This window comes from Globicephala melas, chromosome 2 (genome assembly GCF_963455315.2).
Source record: "Globicephala melas chromosome 2, mGloMel1.2, whole genome shotgun sequence".
Lineage (NCBI taxonomy): Eukaryota > Metazoa > Chordata > Mammalia > Artiodactyla > Delphinidae > Globicephala > Globicephala melas.
This window is the reverse complement of record NC_083315.2, coordinates 58,511,614-58,537,256: the sequence shown is the minus strand read 5'-3', so window position 1 is coordinate 58,537,256 and position 25,643 is coordinate 58,511,614. Positions and strand designations below refer to the sequence as shown.

At 38.2% G+C, this 25,643-nt stretch overlaps 1 protein-coding gene across 2 annotated transcripts; it reads right to left on the bottom strand.

Annotated features, from left to right (window-relative positions):
* Nucleotides 1-6,540: 6,540 nt before the first annotated feature.
* On the bottom strand, nucleotides 6,541-23,152 carry RCN2 (reticulocalbin 2). Of its 2 annotated transcripts, none has more exons than XM_030874889.3 (7): nucleotides 22,693-23,152; nucleotides 22,208-22,313; nucleotides 19,452-19,648; nucleotides 12,308-12,421; nucleotides 8,899-8,995; nucleotides 7,891-8,030; nucleotides 6,541-7,370 (listed from the first exon to the last, which is right to left on the bottom strand). In XM_030874889.3, exons 1-7 carry the CDS (start codon nucleotides 22,858-22,860, stop codon nucleotides 7,218-7,220), a joined length of 975 nt encoding a protein of 324 aa, XP_030730749.1. In that variant the 5' UTR covers nucleotides 22,861-23,152; the 3' UTR covers nucleotides 6,541-7,217. The 2 variants fall into 2 exon arrangements, with proteins under 2 accessions (XP_030730749.1, XP_030730750.1); XM_030874890.3 differs by having other exon boundaries at nucleotides 7,891-8,033; nucleotides 22,693-23,146.
* Nucleotides 23,153-25,643: the final 2,491 nt, after the last annotated feature.

Below are 25,643 nucleotides of genomic sequence, written 5' to 3'. Positions count from 1 at the left end.
AAATACTTTGCTAAGAACAAGGACATTCTCATAAATACCCACTGTTCAACTGTCAAAATAAGGACATTTATCATTGATACAATATTAACCACAGAACATTTTCAAATGTCAGGATTGCTCCATTCACAACATTGATACCTATTTTTCCTTTCTTCAGGATCCAGTCCAGGATCACATGCTGTATCTAGCTGTCATAGTTTTTTAGTCTCTTTTAAACTAGAAGAGCTCTTTGGCCTTTTTTGTCTTTCTTGACCTTGTCATTTTTGAAGAACATAGGTCAACTATTTTGTGGAATGTCCCTCACTTTGTTTCTGTGAGTTTCCTGTGGTTAGATTCAGACTATGTAGTGTTGACCCTTGAACAACGAGGGGGGTTAGGGGTGCCAACTCTCTGCACAGTGGAAAATCTGAGTATAATTTTCACACGGCCCTCTCTGTCAGCGGTTCCTCTGCACCTCCGGATTCAACCAACAGCGGATCATGTAGTACTGTAGTGTTCACTACTGGGAAAAAAGTCCATGTGTAAGTGGACCCCCGCAGTTCAAGTCCATGTTGTTCAAGGGTCAGCTGTATTTTTTCGGGAATACCATAAAAGTGATGGTGTGTCCTTCTCAATGACCATATCAGAAACACAATGTTGGTTTGTTCCAGTATTGGTGATGTTAACTTGGACTACTTGGTTAAGGTGGTGTCCACCAGGTTTCTCAGCTATAGTTACTATCTTTCTCTTTATAATAAAAAAGGAGGGCTTCCCTGGTGGCGTGGTGGTTGAGAGTCTGCCTGCTAATGCAGGGGACGAGGGTTCGAGCCCTGCTCTGGGAGGATCCCACATGCCGCAGAGCAACTGGGCCCGTGAGCCACAACTACTGAGCCTGCACGTCTGGAGCCTGTGCTCTGCAACAGGGCAGGCCACGGCAGTGAGAGGCCCGTGCACAGTGATGAAGAGTGGCCCCCGCTTGCCAAAACTGGAGGAAGCCCTTGCACAGAAACGAAGACCCAACACAGCCAAAAATAAAAATAATTAAAAGAAGGCTCAACATTAAAAAAAAAAAAAGTAATTTGTGTGAAGATACTTTGAAACTGTAAATATAATGTTCCTCACCAAACTTTCACCTACTAGTTTTGGCATCCCTTGATGATTTTCTAACTCCAGCACTGTTTTACATTTATAAGTTGGCATTCTACTGTATGGAAGAGCGTTCCCTTCTCCCCCATTTATTTCTTAATTCATTACTTTATTTCACCATGGACTCATAGATTTTTATTTGATTCGAATGTTATAATCTATTATCATGATTTATTTTGATGCTTAAATTATACCATATTTGGCCAGTGGGAACCCCTACAAGCTGAGTCCAGCATCGTTTTGATATGTCCCCCTCATTCTTCTTTCAAGGAATTTTAACAATTCCAGTTTAGTCATTTAGTTGACTCAACTGGCCTCTGGTTTGCTCAGACCTCATGGCTAAGTCTAAGAAACAAAATGCAAATGAGATCTAACTAGCAGTAGGACTTTTCTCACAATCTGCACATTGCATTTATTTTTAAAGCATTTAAGATTGCATTATATACTTTGCATTATTTTATGCTACTAGCTTATAGTCACATTAAAAATCCAGCTCTTTCATTATAAATTAACAGTAAAGCTTCTTAGTCATCATGGCGATTGAAATCCTGCTCCAAACAAACTTAAATGCTAGACAAAATACAATCCAAAACATTTAAGAATATAAATCAGAGTATAAGAGCAAGAAAGAGAAATCTCCAGGTACTAGAACAAAGAAGGAATAAAAACAAAGAAGGAATAAACAAGGGCACGATGGTTCACAGGAGAATCACATACGGCACCTGAATATGGGCCTTAACCACTGGGGCTGAGGTCTTAACGCCAAAGAAAAGGAAAGGAGATGATGCTTCTACAGTGGGGAGCGGGCCAGGACCATGAAGGAGGCTCTCTTTGAAATGAAGACTAGAATAACCCACTCACTGGTCTAAAAAGGAACAAGGAAGTACAGTATCTGCCAATCGTGAGTAGATAAGGTCACTGATGAGAATTCAGACACCAAAACTGTGCCCATGCAGATATATGGAGTCCAAATTCACACTACTGTGAGGTACAGAAACTTCAGGCTAAGAAATTTAACACAGAAACCTGTCTAGAACTGATAAAACCCACAGGACCTAACAAATGACATTTCTACAACCTTGGACACACGAGACTCTATGCAAACAGCTCTCACTAAATGTGAATTCAGTCAAAACTTGCAAACCATAATGAGGGAGAGTCAGTGGAATGACAAATGGGAGTACACCTAGAACTAACAGAATAATCTCAAAGATACTTAAACAAATATATTTAAACATCCAAAGAATTTTTTTTAAAAGAGAGACCACAAGGCAAGAACAGGCTGAGACATTTAAAAAATTAGTCATTGAAACAAACTGATATTATGTCAGCTTTCTCTCATCTTGTGTCACTAGTAACTTCATTCAGTAAATATCTACTATGTGCTAATCACATACTGGGCACTGGAAACACAATGATAAAGATACAGCTGCAGTCCTCAAGAAACTTACATTCCATTCTTTTAACTTTAAGGGAGGATAACACATTGATTTCCAGATAAACTGTTATATTTTTTCTCTTTGTCATACAGGAAATTTTATAAATAAATGTTTATCATGTCCTTTAAATTGAGTAGGAAAGTGGCATTAATACAAATCACCCTCATCTCTTTTCTAAGCTCGCAGTATTTGCTGTTTTGCTTTGGTGGGTTGTTCGGGAGTTAGGAGCTTTGCTGCGGTGCTGGGGTTTAAAAAGTGGAAGGGCTGCGGGCTTCCCTGGTGGCGCAGTGGTTGAGAGTCCGCCTGCCGATGCAGAGGACACGGGTTCGTGCCCCGGTTCGGGAAGATCCCACATGCCGCGGAACGGCTGGGCGCGTGCATGAGCCATGGCCGCTGAGCCTGCGCGTCCGGAGCCTGTGCTCCGCAACGGGAGAGACCACAACAGTGAGAGGCCCGCGTGCCGCAAAAAAAAAAAAAGGAAGGGCTGAAGGAGCACAGGTGGAAGACTAATTGCTATATGCCGGTGAGGTGAAATACCTGTAAACAGCTTAGTCACAGCTCAGCCTCAGCTTAGCCCAGCTTCCCTTTCCTTACCACCACGAAGGCAAGTCTACAATTAAATATAATCAAGTTTTTTTATTACAGAGTACTGTTACAAAATCAATCACTTGTATGAGGTCATTTGTTGTTAGACAGAACAACGAAACATCAATTCAGGCAGGCCAGCAGCTGGCACAAAAAACACCTTTGTTCATGCTTTTAGTGTATCCTTGTAGTGAGATGGTCTCTTTACCTGTGTTACCAATCACTGCTAATGGTACTACACAGCAAAAGAATGATGCTTTACGTTCATTGGATCCTGGCCTCAGAAGAAAAGAAAAATATCTTTGTAGAACAAAACAGAACTAGGATGATTTTTTTCGTCTAGGGTACATAAAACCAAGACTAAAGGCTATGTGATTTTTAAACAATCTCTTTAACCATTTTTAAAGTTTTATAAATTCAAGTGGTTTACTTTCGACAGCTCATGAATTTTAGTTAATTTGAAATAAAGATATGGCGAACTCTAGGTATTTCACCATAATTGTTTTCCTCTGTACTTGAATTGTCTTTTTTTCCAAATCAAATTGAGACATTTTAGTAGCTGTTCTGGTGGCTCTTAAGTAGTTGAGCTACTCACTGATATCAGTTGTAAAAAATTTCATAGCAGCCAGGAAATCTGGCCAAATATTAGACAAAAACTCAATGTTGAAATGAAGCACACTAGTTGTTATACTTGTTTCAAAAGTTCGACTCTTACTGGCTTTCCCAAACCATTTTCCAAAGTTGAAAAGATCTTATGGAAGTTTAAGTAGAAATTTCTCACTTAAAAGGAAATATGGTAACACAAAAACCTAGAGCAACAATGGTGTACATTCAAAACTGCAAAGTAACCTTAAAAGGCTATATATTGTATAATTCCAACTATACGATGTTCTGGAAAAGGCAAAACTAAGGAGACAGTAAGTTTAGTGTTTGCCAGGGGTTTGGTGCAGGAGGAATGAATAAAGGCAGAGCACAGAGGATTTTAGGGCAGTGAAACTACTCTGTATAAAGGTGGATTCGTCATTATACATTTGTCCAAACCCACAGAATGTACAAGGCCAAGAATGAATCCTAATGTAAACTGTGGCCTTTGGGTGATAATAATGTGTCAATGTAGGCTCATCAATTGTAACAAATATACCACTCCGGTGCAGGATTTTGATAGTGGAGGGGGCTGTGCATATGCAAAGAGCAGAGCGTATGAGAAATAACTACCTTTTTGCTCAATTTTGCTGTGAATCTAAGACTGCTCGAAAAATAAGGTCTGTTTAAAAAAAAAACAAAACTGCAAAGGAAAGAACTAATAAGTAAGGCAAACATGATATCATGGCTTTTTACTATGAATGTCCTGGCTTCCTTTAAGTTCATACCACAAACTAGAAAGTCATTTTCTGTCCTGTATATTTGCCCAATCAGAACCACATATGAAGTAGTACCTGAAGTCAAACAATGGAAGTAATTAAGTCCTTCAGCCAGAATCAGCTTATTCAAAAAGCCTCATTCTATCTTTACTCTCATTCCATAAGAATAAATTCAAATTATCCTAATTCTATTAAATTTTTTTTTTTTTTTTTTTTTTTTTTTGCGCGGTACGTGGGCCTCTCACTGTTGTGGCCCCTCCCGTTGCGGAGCACAGGCTCCGGACGCGCAGGCTCAGCGGCCATGGCTCACGGGCCCAGCTGCTCCGCGGCATGTGAGATCTTCCCGGACCGGGGCACGAACCCGTGTCCCCTGCATCGGCAGGCGGACTCTCAACCACTGCGTCACCAGGGAAGCCCTAAAGTTTTATTTTTAAAGAGGCTTATTTAAAATTTAAATCCAAATAAAAGCCTTAAAAATAAACTTTTCTATTTTGAATTAGCAGAAGATATAGAAACTCCGTTCAAGTAGATGATGATTCTTCTCCATATGCTTATAAAAGCCAATTGTTTAATACTAAATCTTCACTCAGTAAGGATAGGCTGGGCTCTGCTGTAGTTTAAAAAACAAAAAACCAAAAAACACACGAAAATCTTAGTAGCTTAACATAATAAAAGTCTATTTTTTGATCATGCAAAGTCCACTGATGGTCCAACTGACCTCCATGTGATCACTCAGAAATCAAGACTATTTTGATCTTGTGGCTTCACCATTTCAAGTGAGGCATCCTCTACAATGCCATGGCAAAGGTTTGTCACTGGCCTGGTCTGGGAGTGACACATACTACTTCTACTCACATTTAACTGGTCAGAACAAGCCCTTGCTCACCCACATGGGGGCTGGAAAGTGTAATTTTCTTTATGCCAGGAACTAAAGGAGTACAGATACTTGTGACCGCTAATAATGTCACCAAAATTCTTATATCTGCATGAAATCAAGACAATGTAGAATGCTAACTCTTAACTCATTAAGATTAAAAATAAAAGCCATATCCAATGATCTAACAATTCTGGTATAGATTTTGGAGAATCTAGTGAGAAAAACAAATGGTTAGCATGCTAATCAAACTGGTTATTCCAAATATCCCAACTTCAATAAGTCTGACAAGTAGCAGATGAGTGATAATGGTATATCTTTAATTCTTAAAAGGCCAGACAGGTATTGTGTAAGTTAAAATGAAAACCATGTACTTTAGATACCAGGGTAAGCAAGCTATCACTAAAGTGTGAGAGGTTACAATTTGCATTCGCGACTCACATCAGCAGAGGTGGGAGCAGTAGAAAGGTAAGCTGATGCAGTTAATTCTATTAGAAAAGGGCTTCAGATTTTCTCTAGTAACTCATAAAGACTGGCTGAGCCCTCCAGTGCTGTGTGTGCTATAAAGGAGACAACTTTAGATTGGGAAAAGATTAATAGAATGCATAGCTGACCTCGTCACCCACAAATAAAAGTAATTTAAGAAAACAGAAAGAAAAACTATCTGTGAGTCAAAGCTATGAAAAAATGAATTTCTCACCTTCTCACTTTTCTTACTCCCCACAAAGGTACTAAGTTGACTTCCTGAATAAGGTTAAAACTGACCATTTAGGTGTGGACAAATGCTTATCAAGTATGATTTTAATTTCATTATGACTGATCTTGAGCTCTACTGCTGATAACTAACCAGCTCTACTGGTGATTTCAACCTGTGTAGTTCTTATGATTATTTCTAGCCCCAAATAGCAAGACCACATTTGCCACAATAGCAACTGAAATGTGTCAGGTCCACATTCAATTATAATATGATTCTTTTATCTAGGAAAAAAAAAGGCAAAATAAGAATATGCAGCAAGAATATAATTTAACAGAGTTTTGAGAACATTCACTCCCCAAATAAAATACAGGAATGGATGAGGTGAAGTAATGTATAATACAACAAAACTTTTGCTAAATTCAAGGTTTACGTGAAAGATTAAAGAAAAACAAACACACATATAAAAAGATAGGACATTTCATTTTTAATCAGTCAAAAAAAAGAAAAGACTTCTGGACAATGTCAAATTCCACTCACCATAATGCTATAGTTACACATTAAATATAATTACTATCTATACATATGCAAAAATATAAAGTTCTATTGCATACAATAAAACCTTTTATAGAAACCATTTTAAAATTAAGCAGAACTTCTCAACATTAACATGTGAGGCATAAGTCCTTCTAAGGTTCCTTTAAAGGTTTTAAAACAAAAATGCTAAAACACAATGTCCTTCTGTCAGTTCCCAAATTAAATCTACTTAAAACAAAAATTGATAGCTCAGTCATATACTACTTAAATAATATTGTTCAGCCATCTCTAGAATCCTCCATTTTTTCAAGTATGGAAACAGAACTCAAATATTCCATAATACAGTACTAAACAAATGGAATATTTAGGAAAGACTATGTTGTCATATGGCACAATATTGTTTCATTTCTTCAATATGTTTTGAAATAAATATCAGGTTTTTGTTTTACGTTTCTTCTAAAAGGCCAAAATTTTAATGTACATTAATCTTGACTGTGGTAAGATGTAAGAATGTAAAATATAACATCAACATTTTATCACAAAAGTAAAGCTGGTAACAAACTATAAAAGGAGCCAGTACTCTACTCAGATATACCCAGGGATTAAAGCTCATCGTGATAGAAATATTCATCCTGAAGCTGTCTGCCATAATCTGTGGCTTCGCTGGTAAGAAACAAGTCCTGGTTCTCCAGAATCTCTGCTTCAGACAGCTTTCTGTCACTATTCAAATCCACTTCATCAATTAGATGAAGAGCCTTTAAAATAAAACAAAACAAAAAGGTGTCAAGTGTAATAAGCATTTTCAGCAAGATGTTCACATTTTAATGTGATTTGATTTGTCAAAACCATTCAGGTATGCCAAGTACTCATTATTGTCTAAGTATCTAAAAATATTAACCATTGTGACCAGGTCTGTCTACGGAGTCTCTCATTACCTCCTTCCTTAATTTCTGCTGGGTTCTGCCTCCTCCCAACTCAAATCCAATTCAGGATATCTCAAAGTAAAGCAAAATTAATATAACTCATTTTGAGCCCCTATAGGTAAATACAAATTTTTATTATTCTATTGTGCTATCAGATTAATACATGATACAATCTTAACTTCTCTGTCTCCTTGAAAATCTAAAACAGATCATAGATTTAAATCAATAAATAGCAATGCATTATTCCTAAATAAATAACTCCACTACTTCTTTCTTTGGCTTAAGATTTTGAATTTCCTTTACTACCAGTACCACCAATTTGGGGATGAGAGAGTAATTCCGTAACACTTACCTCTTCTTGTGCAATGCCTTGATTGTTGGGTACTACCCAAGACAACAGCTCTTGGGGATCAAGCCTGCCGTCAGCATCTTTGTCATAATCATTCAGGAATCTATCTTTCTCAACGAGTATCCACTCTGGATCTTCATTTGCTGCTTAATATATTAAAAAAAACCCCAAGAACATAAACATGCATATGCAAGAATATCACATGTATCCAATAAGTTTGGTATACCCCTAGAATAAAGGAAATGAATTAAAGCTCACCAAATAAAGGAGGCCCAAAGAAACAGAGGTACTTAACTGAAAAGTCCTGAAATAAGTATAAACTCTATAGTAATTTTCAAAAGTGATACTCAGAGTTTTAAAATTGTTGCTTATTATCACAAACTAGTAATTTTGGTAACTGCTGCTGCTTGTTCGGATACAATTTTCCCAAGTTTGAGCTAGGTAATGTTTTTACGTACATCATGTGACTAAAGTTTCCTGCGTGCTCTTACAAAGCAATGCCATGTGTAATTTTAAAGTGACATTCACAATAAGTGATGCTTTTAAGCAACAATTCTGAAAAGACAGCTGCTTTCAGAAAAAGCTGCATTTAAAAACTCCTCAAATTTCAAACACTCAGTAAGCCACCTTCCAGTCTTACTCCAGTATTTATAGGATTCTATATTTTCTTCTCTTTCAAGATCTACATGCAAGGGTACAGAAGTCTATTGAAAAATATCAACCTTTACTTCCTCACCCATTTGGATTAATGATTACATTGTATTTGTTTGAAAAGGAATAAAAATGCTTGGATCTAGATGTGGAACTAAAAGTGAGTAAAAACAGCATTCTCAGATAAGCTTTAAGTTCCTTTGTTTCCCTTGTATTTTACTAAACTTGGCAGAACAAGAAGGAATCAGGCCTAGTTCTTCTTCCATTTTCCTCTGTCAAACAGAACTCTCAATGAGCAAGACTGTCTTTCAATTTCTTTCTTCTTCCCCACCCCCTTCCACACATCCCCAAGCTACTTACTTGGGTCCCGCCTGTAGTCACCAAGAAATTCTTCCAAACTAACAAATCCATCACCATTTTTGTCATGTTCTTCTAAAGCCTCTTGAATGACAAATTCCTATTGCATGTCCGTTCACACACACACACACACACACAAAAAGAATTAGTCACAAAAGTTTCAATCCCACCACCATCTGAATCAATGCTACTACAGAACTTATTTAGGAATAATTATTTTGGTTGTCCATACTTGCAAGACAACCTTTCTAAACATTGGAATTTAGAAGCAGGAATAAAACCCCAAATATTAAGTAGCTTAAAATTCAACATCCTTAAGTTTCTATTATTGAGCACTCCATTGCACCCTCCTGAACAACCTCGGCACTAAACTCACACTCCTATTTTCTGCACATTACCCTCCTTCTGAAGAATGACGTATCTTACTACCTTTGTGTTCTTTAATTCCACTTTCCCTCAAATCTATTAACAACCCCAAAAGAACCGTTGTCTCAGATGTCTTTGAATAGAGCTGCTGTTCTACCCCCAGACCTGAAATGGGGCAGTCCCCTATAAAACCTCAACTTCCCTGCTTCTTCTTCTACCTATCTACCCTATCCACACCAGATGCCCCCAAATCTGTTCCTCACGCTTACCAAGGCTTCTTACCAACCACTCCCCTCTGACCCAGAGACCACACCCTTTCTCGTTATACTTGACCCAAGATGACCCATTTAATGGCCAGCTGCTTCAGTACTTCCCTTATTATATTCCTATATCCCCTTGTACCCTCTTCGTATTATGCCAATCCCCATCTAGTATAACAGACTCACTTCACTTTCTCCTTTATTCCAGAATCAGAGAAAGATACAAAAATAGAAACTAGTCCTTGTAAATTAATTTGCCATTTTGGCGGGGTCTCACTGCAGCTTCGAAGTCTATCTCTGCCTCACTTTCCCTAACATACACTCTACAGCTGTTTTTTGAAACCTCCATTTTCCTCGGGCCTCACCCTAACTCTCTCCAATACACTCTTGACAAAGACCCTCCTGTTTTTCTAAACATGGTACAGTCTTCTGAAATGCTTCCTTGTTTCCCAGCATTGCATCCTCACCTTTAATTACCTCTATATATGCCTTTTCCTCTCATCATTTTAGGCCTCTGATCTCAGCAGTTAAAGCTCTCTCCCCCTCTTCTCTAGGGTGAAGCCCTCAGCTGTCTTCCTAGATCCCATACTACCCCATTTCCTGAGTGCTTTCTTTCACTCTTAACTCCAGCCTCTCCCAAGGCTCCAATCTCTTTTCCACTAGCTCCTTCTTCTATGCCTTTAAAAACATTCAAGTCCCCAATGACTATGCTGCACTCTTTAGCCACCATCCTGGTTTTTCTTTTCCTCTCATAGGTTATACCTTACTGTTCTCGTTTCCTCATTACCTACTGCCACCCAAATACCTTTCAATCTGGATTCTAGCATCACAACTATAATGAAATGTATTCTCAAAAGTCTACCATTCTAGTCAAACCCAGGGGCTTTATCTACATCTGTATGAAATAACACTGAAATACAAGTTGTTGGCGTTTTTAAAAATCAAATATTACAGATTTTATATATAGAAACCAGGGCATCTTAACCTGGATATCCAAAGATTGGTTTTAGAGAGAGGACCTGAGAATCTCTTGAAATTATAATCCAATACTTCACGTGTATAAGCATGGACATACATAGGATTTTTCTGGGACACAGTATACAGTTTGCATCATATTTTTTAAGGAGTCTGTGACCCAGTAAAAGAATCACTGATCAAAATGCTTATTCCTCCATTCAAGTAATCCTCTTGGGAAACAATAGTTTGCATCATATTTTTTAAGAAGTCTGTGACCCAGTGAAAGAATCACTGATCGAAATGATTATTCCTCCATTCAAGTAATCCTCTTGGGAAACAATAGACTTATTACAATAATGTTGCCTTGGTTAAAATAATTTTTGGAACTACGTGAATGAAAATATCTTTAAATTCCAAATTTTAATCCAACGTAGAATCACTTAGTTGATCTTGTACTCCTGCCTTTTCCTATATCAAACATATCCTTAAAGGGAAAAAGGGATACGCAAAAGCAATTAAGGTAAATAGGAATTAATGAAGCCGCTCTGAATGAGACACCAATTTATGGTCACACACCTTATATGCTGCCATCAAGGCCAACTCAGCACAAAGAACATACTTCCCCATACTGACACACCCCATTCTGCAATGGGCTTTCATTGTTACGCCAGCCCCAAACCTCACAGTCATCTCTGACTCTTGCCCCCCTCCCTTCCCGTGCTTAGTCAGTCAACATTCCTGTCTATGCTTTCTTCAAAATGTTGGTCAAGTCTAATTCATTCCATTGCCACCTTGTATTCCGGGGCCATAACATATAATGCCTAAATTATTTCATTGCTTTCATTGGTCATTTCCCTCCTCAGTCTTCAACTGTTCCTTATTCCTCAATCAAGATCCAACATCCTCTGCCTACCATGCTAGGGGGCTCAATTTTTGGCCCTAATTGGCCCTAATTAAACAAATTGTGCCAATGTTCTTAAACTAGGTCATGAAAAACATATCTGCAGCCTGTCTAACAAGGTAGCAGCATCTGACCATGACCCATTAAACAAAAAGCTACATCTCCCCTCCCTGAAATGTCCAGGGAACTAAGCCACATGGCTGGAGGCTGATGCCAGGCAACAGACCTCAATATAAATGTTTAGCCTATTTTTTAAAAGCCATGTCTTATATTAATCTTTACCCTCCAATACGATAATTTCTGTTCTCAAGAAGCTTATCAAGTCATAGGAGGGACTTAATCAGTGTTAAATTAAACCTAGAGTCCAACAAAATTTTGAAGAGCTGGTACTTCTTTTAAGCACTAAAGGGATGAGAGGACTCATTATGCCTAAAGTTGCAAAAACATCATTAGTCATTAGCAGCTGCACTCCCTACCCTACCCCCACACACCCTATGAAAGGGGATCCAAATGTGATACATTTTCCCAGACCAAAAGTTTTCACAAGTGATGCTGTAAACTAAATAGGAAGTTCTAGTGTTACTAATACTGAAACACCAGAGGAAAGTCGGAAAACTACAAAAAGACAAGGAAGGCACTGAAGATAATGTGGTTATGAAACAGAAACTAGCCAGGGAAAGACTGATGCTCATATATGTTACAGAGATTAAAGAAAACTCATTCCTTACCTTCTTCCTCCCAATAAGCACACCCCACCCCACCCCACCAGAAAACCTCCTTCTTCCCACTCCTTATCTTAAGCAGGGAAAACTAGATCTTCCTGTCTCTCAAAATTCTGTTTGCCATACAATTCATTTTAATTACTTTGTAAAAGCAAGTTTTAAAGTTCTGGTCATTCAATAGTCATCTTGAAATGTTTCTTCCTTACCGTCATGTAATCAACTTCTTCAGGATGCTCAAAAGCAATAAATTCTTCAAGATTCAAACCAGGACCTGAATCCTGGTTAGCTTTTTCAAATCTCTTCTTGTCTTTTAAATGAAGCTTTGAAAATTAAATATTGAACACGTTTAAAGGTCTCATCCATACCATAACATCATTAAAAATACTTTGAAAAATACAACTATGTGAAATCTAAAGTACATTTACACCCATTATCATATTTTATCTTCACATCATCCCTCTGAAGGTAAGTTGGGCAAATAACAAACATTTATTAGAAGCAGTACAGAGACACAGGCTCTAGAGTCAGAGAAACTCAGATCTGAATTCCAGCAATGCCACTCACTAGCTTATTACTTAGGGCAAATTGCTTAACCTCTCTGGTCTCCTCACCTATACAACTGGGATAATCTGACACCAAAAGCAAAAATAAACAAGTGGGACTACATCAAACTAAAAGGCTTCTGCACAGCAAAAGAAACCATCAATAAAATGAAAGCTACTGAATGGGAGAAAATATTTGCCAATCATATATATGATAAGAGGCTGATATCCAAAATATATAAAAAACTTGTACAACTCAACAGAAAAAAACCCAAACAGTCCAACTAAAAAATGGGCAGATCTGAATAGACATTTTCCAAATACATACAGATGGCCAACAGGTAAATGAAAAGATGCTCAACATCATAAATCAGGGAAATGCAAATCAAAACCACAATGAGATATCACACCTGGCTGTTACAAAAAAGACAAGAAATAACAGGTGTTGGTAAGGATATGGAGAAAAGAGAACTCTTGTGCACTGTTGGTGGGAATGTAAATTGATGCAGCTACTACGGAAAACAGTATAGAGATTCCTCAAAAAATTAAAAATAGAACTACCATCTGATCCAGGAATTCCACTTCTGGGTACTCATCCAAAGAAGATGAAAACACTAACTCAAAAAGATATATGAGCCTCTATGTTCACTGCAGCATTATTTACAATAGCGAATATATAGTATGTCCAATCACGTAAGTTAGTTTACATGACGGGCATACACTGTCACATGCGTGCATCCTCTACAAGTGGTTGTGCTTTTGTGTACTTTATTGTACAATACTGTATACAGTACAGTAGTACAGTATCTTTATTTCAAGCCCAGGATGTCCGGAAGCAAGCGTAAAAGCAGTGGTAATGTAGCTGGTACTGCTAAGAAGCACCAAGCGATAACAATAGAAACAAAAGTGAAAATAATTGAGAGAGTGGAACGAGGCGAAAAGATGGAATTGGAGGCCCAGAGAAAGGATGAAGAGAGACAAAAAGAAGAAGTAACTAAAGAACTGAAGAGATTCACGATACAGGAAATGGCAAGGGGATTTTCTTTATTTGAGGAGGCACTGTTACTTTTCGAGGCACAGGACCCAAACGTAGAATGGTACACGAAGGTTGCAGTAGCCGTTCAGAATGCAACCCAGTGCTACCGTGTCATCTGTGACAAGAAAGAAAGAGCTACTACCCAGATATCACTGGATCGTTTTTTCAAGACGGTAGATAGAATTGAATCCAGAAAGCAACCAGAACCTGTGGCATCAGCGTCAGGCGTGAGTGAAATTGCAGCTTGCCCTCCATCTCCTATTGCTGACGATCCTTCAGCTCTACCATCTCCCACCTCCTCTCCCTCCTCCAGTAAGTAACTCTTCTTGCCTGTTCACTCGATGCCAGCTGTATGCCAGCTGTTGTACTGTACTACTGTACTTTTCAAGGTACTGTACTGTAAGATTAAAAATGTTCTCTTGTTTGTGTTTATCTATTATTTGTGTGAAAAGTATTATAAACCTATTACAGTACAGTACTATATAGCCGATTGTGTTAGTTGGGTACCCAGGCTAACTTTGTTGGACTTAACGAACAAAACAAATCGGACTTACGAATGGAACTCATTCGAATGTATGGGATTTATTATTCAGCCATAAAAAAGAATAAAATCTTGCCATCTGAGACAATATGGATGTACCTTGAGGGCATTATGCTAAGTGAAATAAGTCAGAGAAAGACAAATACTGTATGATCTCTTATATGTGGAATCTAAAAACAAACAAACAAAAAACTCCCCCCAAACCAAGCTCAAGATACAGAGAGCAGACTGGTGGTTGCCAGAGGTGGGCAGGTGACAGAAATGGGTGAACTGTTTTGTTTTTTTTTTAAAATAAATTGAACAATTTATAATAAATAAGAAAAAAATCTCTGTTAAGCAACTGGGATGAGAATTCCTATCAAGCAATTAGAAACCTTAAGTATTAGGTATTAAACAAATGTTACATATTACTATTATTGATAGAAAAACTGAGATTAAAATGATTTGTTGAAAGGGATGTCAGGAAAACAGCTAAAATATGTTGAACTTGGATCCTCCCTGTTCTTTCTACAGTACTACACACTATCTTCTTTAACAATCTCAATAATTTTTTTAATGTCCCCAAAGCAATAAATTTAGACTCTGTATTAATTCTTGGTATGTCTATTTCTAACTATTTCTGGTCTTCAAAATGACTTTTCAAAAACAGGTTAACAGGTTTCAAAAAATAGTCCTTTAATGAGAATACTTTTGATAAATGTACATAATATTTGGAAGTCTACTCTCTGTAGGCTCTTTACAGTGATAATTCTGTATGTCCAGATAAAACACATCAAAAGCTGAAAAGGGCCTATCTTGAGGTCGAGGTTAAACAATCATACCCTTTTCTACTTTCTCACACCCATCTTCCTTTTTTTCCCCCAAGTACACTCTGATAGGAAATCAAGAAGTAGCAGCTATTAGGGACCAGGCTGCTTTTAATGAATTTCTCAAAGGTAATTCTGTGATTAAGAGCCTTGGAAGCCAATAGTGGCATATTGCTAATCCTGCATAAATTCTATTTTGAGAATTTCTGGGAATAACTTTCTATAAACTTAAGTGTATTAAACTGCACATTTTTGAAAAAGTACAATTTCAAATATTTTAGAAGCTTTTAACTTACGTGATTCACTGTTGAAAAGAAATACTCTTTTCGGTTTTTTGGAATACTAGAGGTTAGGTAGCAGTCATTTACTGAAACACTAGTTCTTTTACGATGATTGATTTACAGTGGAGAGGCTCATTTCTTTCCCCAAAGAATTTGTCTTTTAAACATCCAGATTCCACTAGCCAGTTATATCCACCCAATCACGACAGGGGGAAAACACTGTTTCCAAATAGCTGTTTTAACTTAACGTTTCATAATTTTAAATAATTAGACCAAATAATTTACATGTTATGTGCAGGTTTAACATGGGGAAAAGTAGAAAAATAAGAACTTGAGGTATTTTGTTGAGTCAATCAAGTTCTTTTTGAATAAATCACTATTCAAAATACTAAGTGCTTAGATTTCCTTATGAAAGAACCCTTCAATTCAGAGCAAGAGGTCCACGTTTCAGCAGAGGGAGCGGAATTTGGCCAAATTTGCCTATGGAAAGAAAGGATCTCTTTCAACAGCTAAGATTTCTTTAAAAAAAAAAAAAAAAGGTATTTTCTGGTTTACATTTCTCAGTTTTAAAAATAAAATAATGTGATTTTTTAAAGTTTTAGTCATTTGAGGAACACAATTTAAGAGACTCATATTAAAGAAGCCAATACACTGAAAGACGTTTTTCAAAGTGGCAAATTTCTAAAAGAGAACGACAAAAGACTATCAGTTTCATAAAACCTCAACACTTTTCTCTTCTGTATAAAGACCTTGTGTTTTAGTCGAGAGTAGGAAGTACTATACACAGTAGTAAAAAGATAGAAACTACCATACTCGTTTAGTTTATATTGTAATAGAAACTTGTGAAGAACAAAACTGCCATCTTTTGGTAGACTAAAAATTTTACATGAGGAAATATGTAACCTGTGATACCAGAAAAAAAGCCTAGGTCTTATTCTGATTAACCACATGCAAGATAATATCTTATATAAATAAATGTTGCTTATACATGCACATTCAGCAGCTGGCTTTAGAAGTTAGAGCAATTGAGCTTCTGCCAGGTTGGTCCTCAAACTTTAATTATCCTGCTTAAAAGTGCTGACTATACTTGTTCATCAGATCATAAAGAAATGCTTTTTCAGACATTTCACTGCCTGAGAGGGTCATTATTCCAGGCTATCTCTATTCTCTATATGAAACATCAAAAATAAGATAAAATTCAGGTATCAAGTTGATTTTTGTTTATTATTAGGCTTCCATATAGAAACATTTTATTTTATTTAGATATCCAATTACTTTTTATGATTATTTTATGGTATAATGTTTAGTCTGTTACTTCGATTAAGACTGATTCATTCTTCATCCTTGATTTTTTATTTTGAATAACAATGCAGCTGTGTCTGGGTTCATCTTTACACCCCACATCCACTTTTAGTGGGTTATATCTATATATATAAAAATCTAATAAAGTATTATAAATAGAACTTCATGCAGAGACATATTCCTGTGTTGTCAGAGAATAACCATTAGGACTCCCATTGAGAAGCGTTCATTTTAGGGATCCATAAACTCCTTTAGGCTATTAAGGTCCATCTAATTCATTCTTTAAAAGTAGAGTCTTATAATCAACATGTACTGAGTACCTGGGTGGGGAACATAGCATTAGAACCAGACGTCTTTTAAAAGAAAAACTGTTCATAAATACTTTATATTAACAAGTCATGTACCTCTTCAAAGTGAAGATTTTCTCCTCAACATCATGTATTATTTCATCCCACACCCCTAACCCCCAAAAGAATACAGATTTTAAAAACCACACACGTTTCTCACTTTTGATGGGATGCTAATTGAATCTTTTGAGTGAAAAAAAAAAAAAGGACAGAATCTAATTCTAGTAAGATTTTAAAATACTGTATTTAACTTCTGTATTATTCTCTGGAAGGGAAGTCATAATATCATACCATGGTCTGGTTTTAGAAAAGTCTTGGAATGCAAATGATGCTTTTAAGATGAGTTAATTCCTATAGTAAAGGAGAATAACTAGTAGACAAATCCCAGATCTCATTATTATCATTTGTTTTCTTTTTAGCACTAAGTAGTGAAAAGACTGATTTGCACTCTTTTCAGTCTGCTGTAAGATGAAGACCCAAATAAGGAGAAAAAAAGGAGCAAAGACATTTTTCCCCTATATATTAAATCCTAACTAATCTAAAGCTGATATAGTTAACAAATGCTTAAACAACTTTCAAAAGCTGATTGTATATAAATATTAAAGATAAACATGTGAATCACACCTGCTTTCTTCAACAGTATTCTTTCAAATCAACATAGAAGAGTTTACCAGTCCAAATGCTACTCTCAATATTTATTACTGTTTCTCCATACTATTATCATTCCCATTTTTAGATATGAGGAAACTGAGGCATAAGGAGGTCTGACTTAACCTAAAGCTGCACCACTGTTAAGTGGTCTGCCTGAATGTGAAGCCAAGCAGACTGGCTCCAAAGCTGGAGCTCTTAACCTCCAAACCAGTGGTATATGCATAGCATATGCATAATCATTAGCAGAGAAACAACCAATTTTGAGTTAGTGATGGCCTACAGAGTTCAAGTGGACAATATGATTCTATAATAAATAGCATATACACTGATAAAATATGGCCATGGTAAAAACTAAAAGGTAGATACTAATAATGGGATAGGTAGGTTAAGGAATAGAGGAGCCTCAAATGTTTTCCAAGCACCCTTGATTAATATTTTGGGACACACATTTGCAACAAGGTGTTTGGTTTTATTTTTTCCACATACAAAAAACTCTTTTAAAAAAAGTCTTTACGGCTCCTCTGGTGGCGCAGTGGTTGAGAGTCCGCCTGCCTATGCAGGGAACACAGGTTCGTGCCCCGGTCCGGGAAGATCCCACATGTCGCGGAGCGGCTTGGCCCATGAGCCATGGCCACTGAGCCTGCGCGCCCGGAGCCTGTGCTCCGCAACAGGAGAGGCCACAACAGTGAGAGGCCCACGTACCGCAAAAAAAAAAAGTCTTTAAAATTACCTCTGAAGTACAACAGTATTTGAAATAGTAATTTCTCAAGCTTATAGTAATTTGTCTTAAAAAGTTCCTAGTAATTACTAAGTAAAAAGTCTTTAAAAGTTCCTAGTGATTCCTAAATATTGTCTTCCTCAACTCTGCTTAAGAAATATATTTCAACAAATTAAACAATGAGACACAACAGAACTCATAGTGATACTGAATCTTCAAAAATAAGTTATTTTAAATGGTACAGCCACTATAGAAGACAGTATTGTAGTTCCTCAGAAAATTAAAAATAGAATTACCATATGATCTAGCAATTCCACTTCTGGATATATACCCAAAAGAATTAAAGGCAGGGCCACGAAGACATATTTGTACACCCACGTTCACAGCAACATTACTCACAACAGCCAAAAAGCTGAAGCAACTCAACTGTCCATTGATTGATGAATGGATAAACAAAATGTGATATATAAGTATTAATGGAATATTATCTTTAAAAGGAAATTCCAACACATACTACAACATGGACGAAACTTGAGAACGTTAAGTTAAATAAGCTAGTCACACACACACAAAAATGTTATGATTCCACTTATACGAGGTACCCTGAATAGTTGAATTCAGAGACAGAAAGTCGAGTGGTGGTTGCCTAACAATGTGAATGTACTAAACAATACTGAACTGCACACTTAAAAGTAGTTAAAATGTAAATTTTGTTATGTGTACCTTACCACAATTTAAAAAAATTTTAGTTATTTTATATAAAACTATGTGCTTAAAAATGGGAATAGGCCTCTACAGTCTTCTTAATATAATAATAAAACCAATTGTTCAATAACAAAAAAAAATAAAATATTGAATACATATTCAAAATACACTAAAAAAGCAACCCTGGAAATGAGGACAAATGATGCAGCTGAGAAATACAGATGCAAGGATAACTGAAGTAGTCCAGAATAAGAGTCCTAAATCTGGCTAGAAAGGAAACCATCAAAATGACCACTGAAGTGAAACAGGTGATTGCCTAGAGAACAAAGCAATCAATCTATGACCTCAGGCCTCTTGTGCTCACTCATGCAGGAAGGTAAAGTGAACTGATATGATCAAAAGCTTGTGCACTTGTACTCACCTGCCTAAAAGACTCCTCTTCTGTATCATCCAGAGCAGTGTTCTCATCAAAGTCGATTACGCGATCATACATCTGAATATTGTATTCATCCCACGACACACTACCATCACTGTTTTTATCATATTCAACAAACTGTTGTTTCGCTTCTTGCATAGCATAATGTTTAAAAGACATTTGAATCCATGAACTGAGTTCACCTATGAGAATTTCCCAGAACACAATGAATGTGATAGTAATTCTGATACTTAAAACGAGTGAGAATTTCTAAACATTCTTTAAAAGAAGAAAAAAATCTTTAATGTATATAAATAGTGAGTGAGAACTGGCCTAGTTGTATTCATAGAATAGGAGTAGGAGGTGGGGAGAGCTGTTTGGAGTCTTAAGAATGTTATAATATGTGATCTACACAGAATGTAAGCTCTTTGAGTACAGAGAGTTTTGGTATGTTTTGGTATGTTTTGGAGGTACTCCAAATGCCTAGAAAGCACCTGGCTCAACAAGTATTTATTAAATAAACTACCAATTGGCCAAAATAGCACTTGACTTTTAAAACATATTATCCAAAAAATTGTAGATAACTTTTGCTAATTATCACAGATATCTCAGGAAGCACAAATATTTGAATAACTGCCCATTTATTTTAATATGTATTGGAAAAAAGTGTTCTTCATTTATGAAATATAAAGTTTTCCTTTAAAATACATTTTACATTAAGTTGAATCAAGACTATATTAAGGAAATAATAGATAAGTAAATAGGGCCTAAATTGTGAAAAATGTACTCAAGTGACTGAAGTTTGAGAAATATTGTTACAGTACATTCCCTTTAACTATGTCATAAAGCATCTGGAGGAAATTTTAAAAAGTTATGGGTAGCAATTATGATTTATGCCCTTCTTATAATAGCTGTCTGTCTTAACTGGCTACCTGAAGACATAGGGGAAAAGTTTCTAAATCGCAAATATCCACCTTCAGATGAACTTTTAAAAATCTATCATAGAAATATTTACTATACTGCATTATACAAAAAAGGGGGGGAAGAAAAACATAAATATTTTCAAGGAAGCAAGAGTACTCATTTGGTTTAAAGATAATACACCATTTGGTTTAAAGAGTGGTACTCCTCTATTGGTTTGGGGGAGGTCAGGTGAATAGAAAAGTAAAGACACGTCTCTCCTGAAACTCTAAATCAGGGCAGAATAATTATGGCAACCATGTATTGAACAATTATTATATATCAGGTCCTCTATATACTTTGTCTCTAATCTTCAAAACAAGGCAATTATAATAATTGTTTTACAGTTCAGGAAATTGAGGTTAGGAATTGAGGACTCACGGCTAGTAAGTAGCAGAGTCTAGATTCAAACCCATGTTTGACTTCAAAGCCCAAACTGAACTTAGCTGTCTCTCAAGAACCTGAGTCCAGTCCTGGCCCTTAAAGTGCAAATAAGCAAAATTCCCTGAACAGTCCTCAAGTGGAATGATCATCATGGCTTAACAGAATACAGAACAAAACAAAGGTCAGAAACAGGGGTTCATACTTCAGCTCTGCCGTAAGGAATAAGTTTACCCTCTCTAGGTTTTGTTTTCTCATCTATAAAATGAAGATTTGGACTAAGTTCCCTTTAATTTTAACTTTTTAAAAAGCTTACTATTAAATATTTGAACACATGTAGGCCCTTACAGATAAACAGCACCAAGTCTTCCAAATCAACTTGTTTTATGTGCTCTCTAGTGTAACAAAAGATGGACCTATTCTTATTGGATAATTAGTCTAAAGGTTCTGTTGTTTAAGTACAAGGAACAAAACCTTTATATTCCTGAGGGCACCAATGTGAATACTTCATTGACAACACATCTTGAATTTACTAATCAGCTTATAATTCTCTCTCCAGCAACTTCATTCTTCAGATGCTGAACAGTATTTAAATAAGAGTTATAAGAAAACAGCTCCTGAATTTTTGTTGAGGATCAACTTGGAAAGTTGATCGGGTTCATCACATGAATTAAGCAATGAGGTTGAGGCAGATGCACAGCAATTTATTTGGAATATTCTTTAAAGAATCTGTGCATTTCATTTCTGACTCTAGAATCTACCTAAGAGCACTCACTTTGTTTTTTGTTTCTTTGTTTTTTTAAGTGAAGGATATTAAAGACTGAATTAAGTGCAGGAGATATGGGTTCTAATCCTGGCTTTGCCACTCATTGGAGCAAGGCACTTAATGCCTCTGGGCTTCAGTTTCTTACAAAAAGAGGTGGACGTAATGATTCTAAGGCCTCTAACAGTTATAATAATTTGTGATAAACATAATTCACATGCAACAGGTCCTTTTCTACTTGCTTATAAAAAGAAGCAAGTTGTTAAGATTCTAATGAAGCATATATCAAAAGAGCTATAAACCACTTAATGCCTTAAGAAGGTTTTTAGCATGTTTCTCTAAAGTGAATCATGTTGATATTGATAAAAAGTCATGTGAGGAGCAGGGCGTTTGCTCTAGGTGTGACTTGCACACACCATGTAGGGTCAGTGATGTTTATATATTACTGGAGAAAGCACTAAGTGTTAGTTGGTATCCTATGTCTAAAGATTTCCAGGTATAAAATCTACTCACCATGTCCTTTTTTCCCTCTCACACAGTACCTGTAATTGATTGGAACACTAGCAATCTACACTCAACAGACACCCTGCTTAAATGTTTGTATTTCTGTCTCCTACAAAGGGATGTCTCCATTGTTAGTTGTGTAGGACGTCCTTACTTTCGGTGAGAAAGCCATCTGAGTCCAAGTCAATTTTCTTTATGATTGACTTCAGTCTTTTGTGTTGCTCTTCGGGGGTGAGTTTAACATATTCATCGACTTCTTCCTTTGGGGGGTAAGCGATATACAGGGGATGGTCAAGCATTACTATCAGGAGGGCAAAATGGTGGAGAAAAATAGAGCTACCCTCGCCGAGGGCTTTTGGTGTGACCCACACCTGCTCTCCAAGGCCCCTGCCCCCTACACAACCTCAGTGATCCTGCCTCTTGTAGGGAGGGTAGAAGGGATCCGGCTCCTCGGCCGCGCTATTTTCTCAGCCTTACAGCCCCCGGGGTCCACGGAAGAGTGAGCTGCGCCCCGCCCGGCCCCCATTGTCAGGCTGCCGCGGCCAGGCCTTGCCCGGCGCCCCCTTTGTCCCGGGACAAAGCCCGCGGCAGCCGCGCTGCGAGGCCCGGCCCTCCCAACCCCCGGCCTGGCCGCCTCACCTGGCTGCCCAGCAGCGCCTCGCGGTCGTAGTCGGCGCGGTGTTCTCCCCGTGGGTAGTGCAACTCCTCGGCCTCCCCGGCGCCGGCTGCCGCGGCGCACAGCAGGAGCAGCCCCAGCGTGGCGGGCCTCGGGCCCAGCCGCATCGCGCCGGCCAGCCGCGGACACATAGAGAGGTGAGGAGGGAGGCGGGAGGGGGCTCAGGTCGGCGGCGGCGCTCAGCGGGCGGCCGCAGAGAGGCGGCGCACGGTACGTGGGGAGGGTGGAACCGAACGCGAACAGGGCCGTGGCCTCCGTTCCTCGGGTGATCACTGGCTGAAGCCCGAGCGACAACTGCGGTGATGCAGCAGGCAAGGCCGAGGCCTATATAGCCCCGGCGGAGGGGCGGGGCGCCAGGCCGCGCCGATGATTGGACCGCACGGCGCTGGGGCCGGGCCGCGGCGATGTGGCGGTCTGCTGCGGGCCCAGAGGCTACAGGAGGCTGGCGGTCGGGGCCGGCAGGGGAGACCCCCGGAGGAGCCTTTCCTTGCGCCACGACGCCCTCTAAAAGACACGCCCCTCCTACCCCCGCCCTGTCTCTTTCCGTCAGCCTCGTTCCTACCAGAAGCACCCTGTCCACTCCGTGTGTCCGACCCGGTTTCCATCAATAAGAAAGGCTGGAGATTTGGGTGAAAATAATACAGTACCTAGGAAAATCTTTGTTTTTGCCAGTCTTTAATGTATCACCACTTATTTATTTGACCAGAGAAGGACGAACGAACCCAAGTACTAAAGTCAGATGTTTGTATGTGATGCTCAATTTCGCGACTTACAAGTTCTGTGACCTTCGCCAAGTTACTTGGCCTTTGAAAACCTGTTTGCTCATTTATAAAATGATCATAGTAATAAGACTACCTTAAAGGGTTATTATGAAGATTAAATTAAAATAATATGCGTTTAGAACAGTACCTGGCACATATGGTAAAGTGTTCAAGAAATGTAAGCTTACATCATGCTGCTAGAAAAGCAAAAGATGGTTGCGCAAAAGGAATAGTTCAGTAAGTACCTAGGAAATCCTGTGCAGATAGAATGCATGTGCACGTGGTTTTTATTCCATGTCCACCTACAGTTCTGTGTGATTTCTGCACCTCAACCCAAGCACACTAAACTCAAAGTAATTTGTAGGCTGCAGCTTGAGCCCTTTTCTTTCATTGATTGGTCCACTTAAGATCAGGCCTTTTCACACAGAAGAAAAGGCTTTCTGGGTCCTCTCACTTCTCACAGTCTCTGTTTGGATTGGGTGCAAGAATTCTGCTCCAGACTGAAAAACTGAATGGGCACAGATTGGACAAATTTCCTGGGTCAGGCTGGAATTTTATTTTTTTAATCAGAGACCATTGAAAAGTTTAGAGAACAAAGAGTAAGTTCAGTGGAATCTTTCCAGTGTTATAAAGATCAGCACAGAATAAAGTTTTAAGTTTCAGAGTGTAAATATAGGCAACACTTCAGGATTGATTTCTCTAAAACAAACAATTAAAAAACAGAAAAGAAAAACTTTTATCATTTTTTTTTTTTTTTTTTGCGGTATGCGGGCCTCTCACTGTTGTGGCCTCTCCCGCTGTGGAGCACAGGCTCCGGACGCTCAGGCTCAGCAGCCATGGCTCACGGGCCCAGCCGCTCCGCGGCATGTGGTATCTTCCCGGACTGGGGCACGAACCTGCGTCCCCTGCATCGGCAGGCGGACTCTCAACCACTGCGCCACCAGGGAAGCCCAAGAAAAACTTTTAACACTTTTATCACATTTTAATTTTAACTTTAGTTCTGGGCTTTAGGGCAGTCTGTGAAAAAAGAAGGACTAATGTCACAACTCAGCTTTGCACGTATTGTTCTCCAATAAGCACAAGGTAAAATTTGACCAGCTCCTGATGTGATTCCAATTACAAAGGGTAGGATACAAGATATTATGGAAGTTCTTCTGAACTCAGGATCTCCCCAGATAGAGGCTTTGGGGCAAAGGAGATCTAATGATATCTAAAGAGGTGCTGTTGGAGTGAACAGCATAAATGTCTGAATATCAGAATGTCTGGGTTCTGTCTTCCCTCAGCACCTAAACAGGCTCCTTTCCTTCCTTGGGCCTATTTTTTTTTCACCTGTAGGAAAATGATTGTATTAGTTCAGAGAATCTTAATTTGAAATCTTTGGCTGCTAGGTGGGTCCTAAGTGGTGTGATAATCTCAAAATCCCATGCAAAATTTTGTGCATAGTACATTTTTGGGGAGGAGGTCTATAGTTTCACATTCATCAAAGTCTCAAAAAGACCCATGTGGCAACCCTTCTAGAAGCCTCTAAGCAGCTCTTCATCTCTTAAAATCCACAATTTTATTATCTTGACAGTTAGGATTGTTAGGAAGCAGATTATAGTAAAGACCTATGCTTAAGAGAGGCAAGACTGATCCACTGTCATTACTTGTAATTAATCCATTTTATTTAGAGAAAAATAAGTATCTACAACAAGCAGCCTGTCAATAAAAAAGGCATTATGAGAATACAGAGATCAACTTTCTTGACCTATAAAAGCCAAATCATGTAGCAAATACGTTTTCATGTAGATTTTTGAGGTGTAATTTACATACAATAAAGTGCACAAATCTTACATGTACAGCTCAACGAATTTATACATATATAAACCTGTGAAGACTGACCAGTACCCCAAAAGTCTCCCTCCTGCTCCCCAAATATCACCTCTGCCAAACATAGTTACTATTCTGACATCTTTCATCATAGCTAAGTTTTGCCTATTCTTGAACTTTATGTAGATGGTGTCATACAGGATTTAGAACTACTAATCAGGGGACTTCCCTGGTGGTGCAGTGATTAAGACTCCGCCTGCCAACGAGGAGGACATGGGTTCAACCCCTGGTCCAGGAAGATCCCACATGCCACAGAGCAACTAAGCCCGTGCACCACATCTACT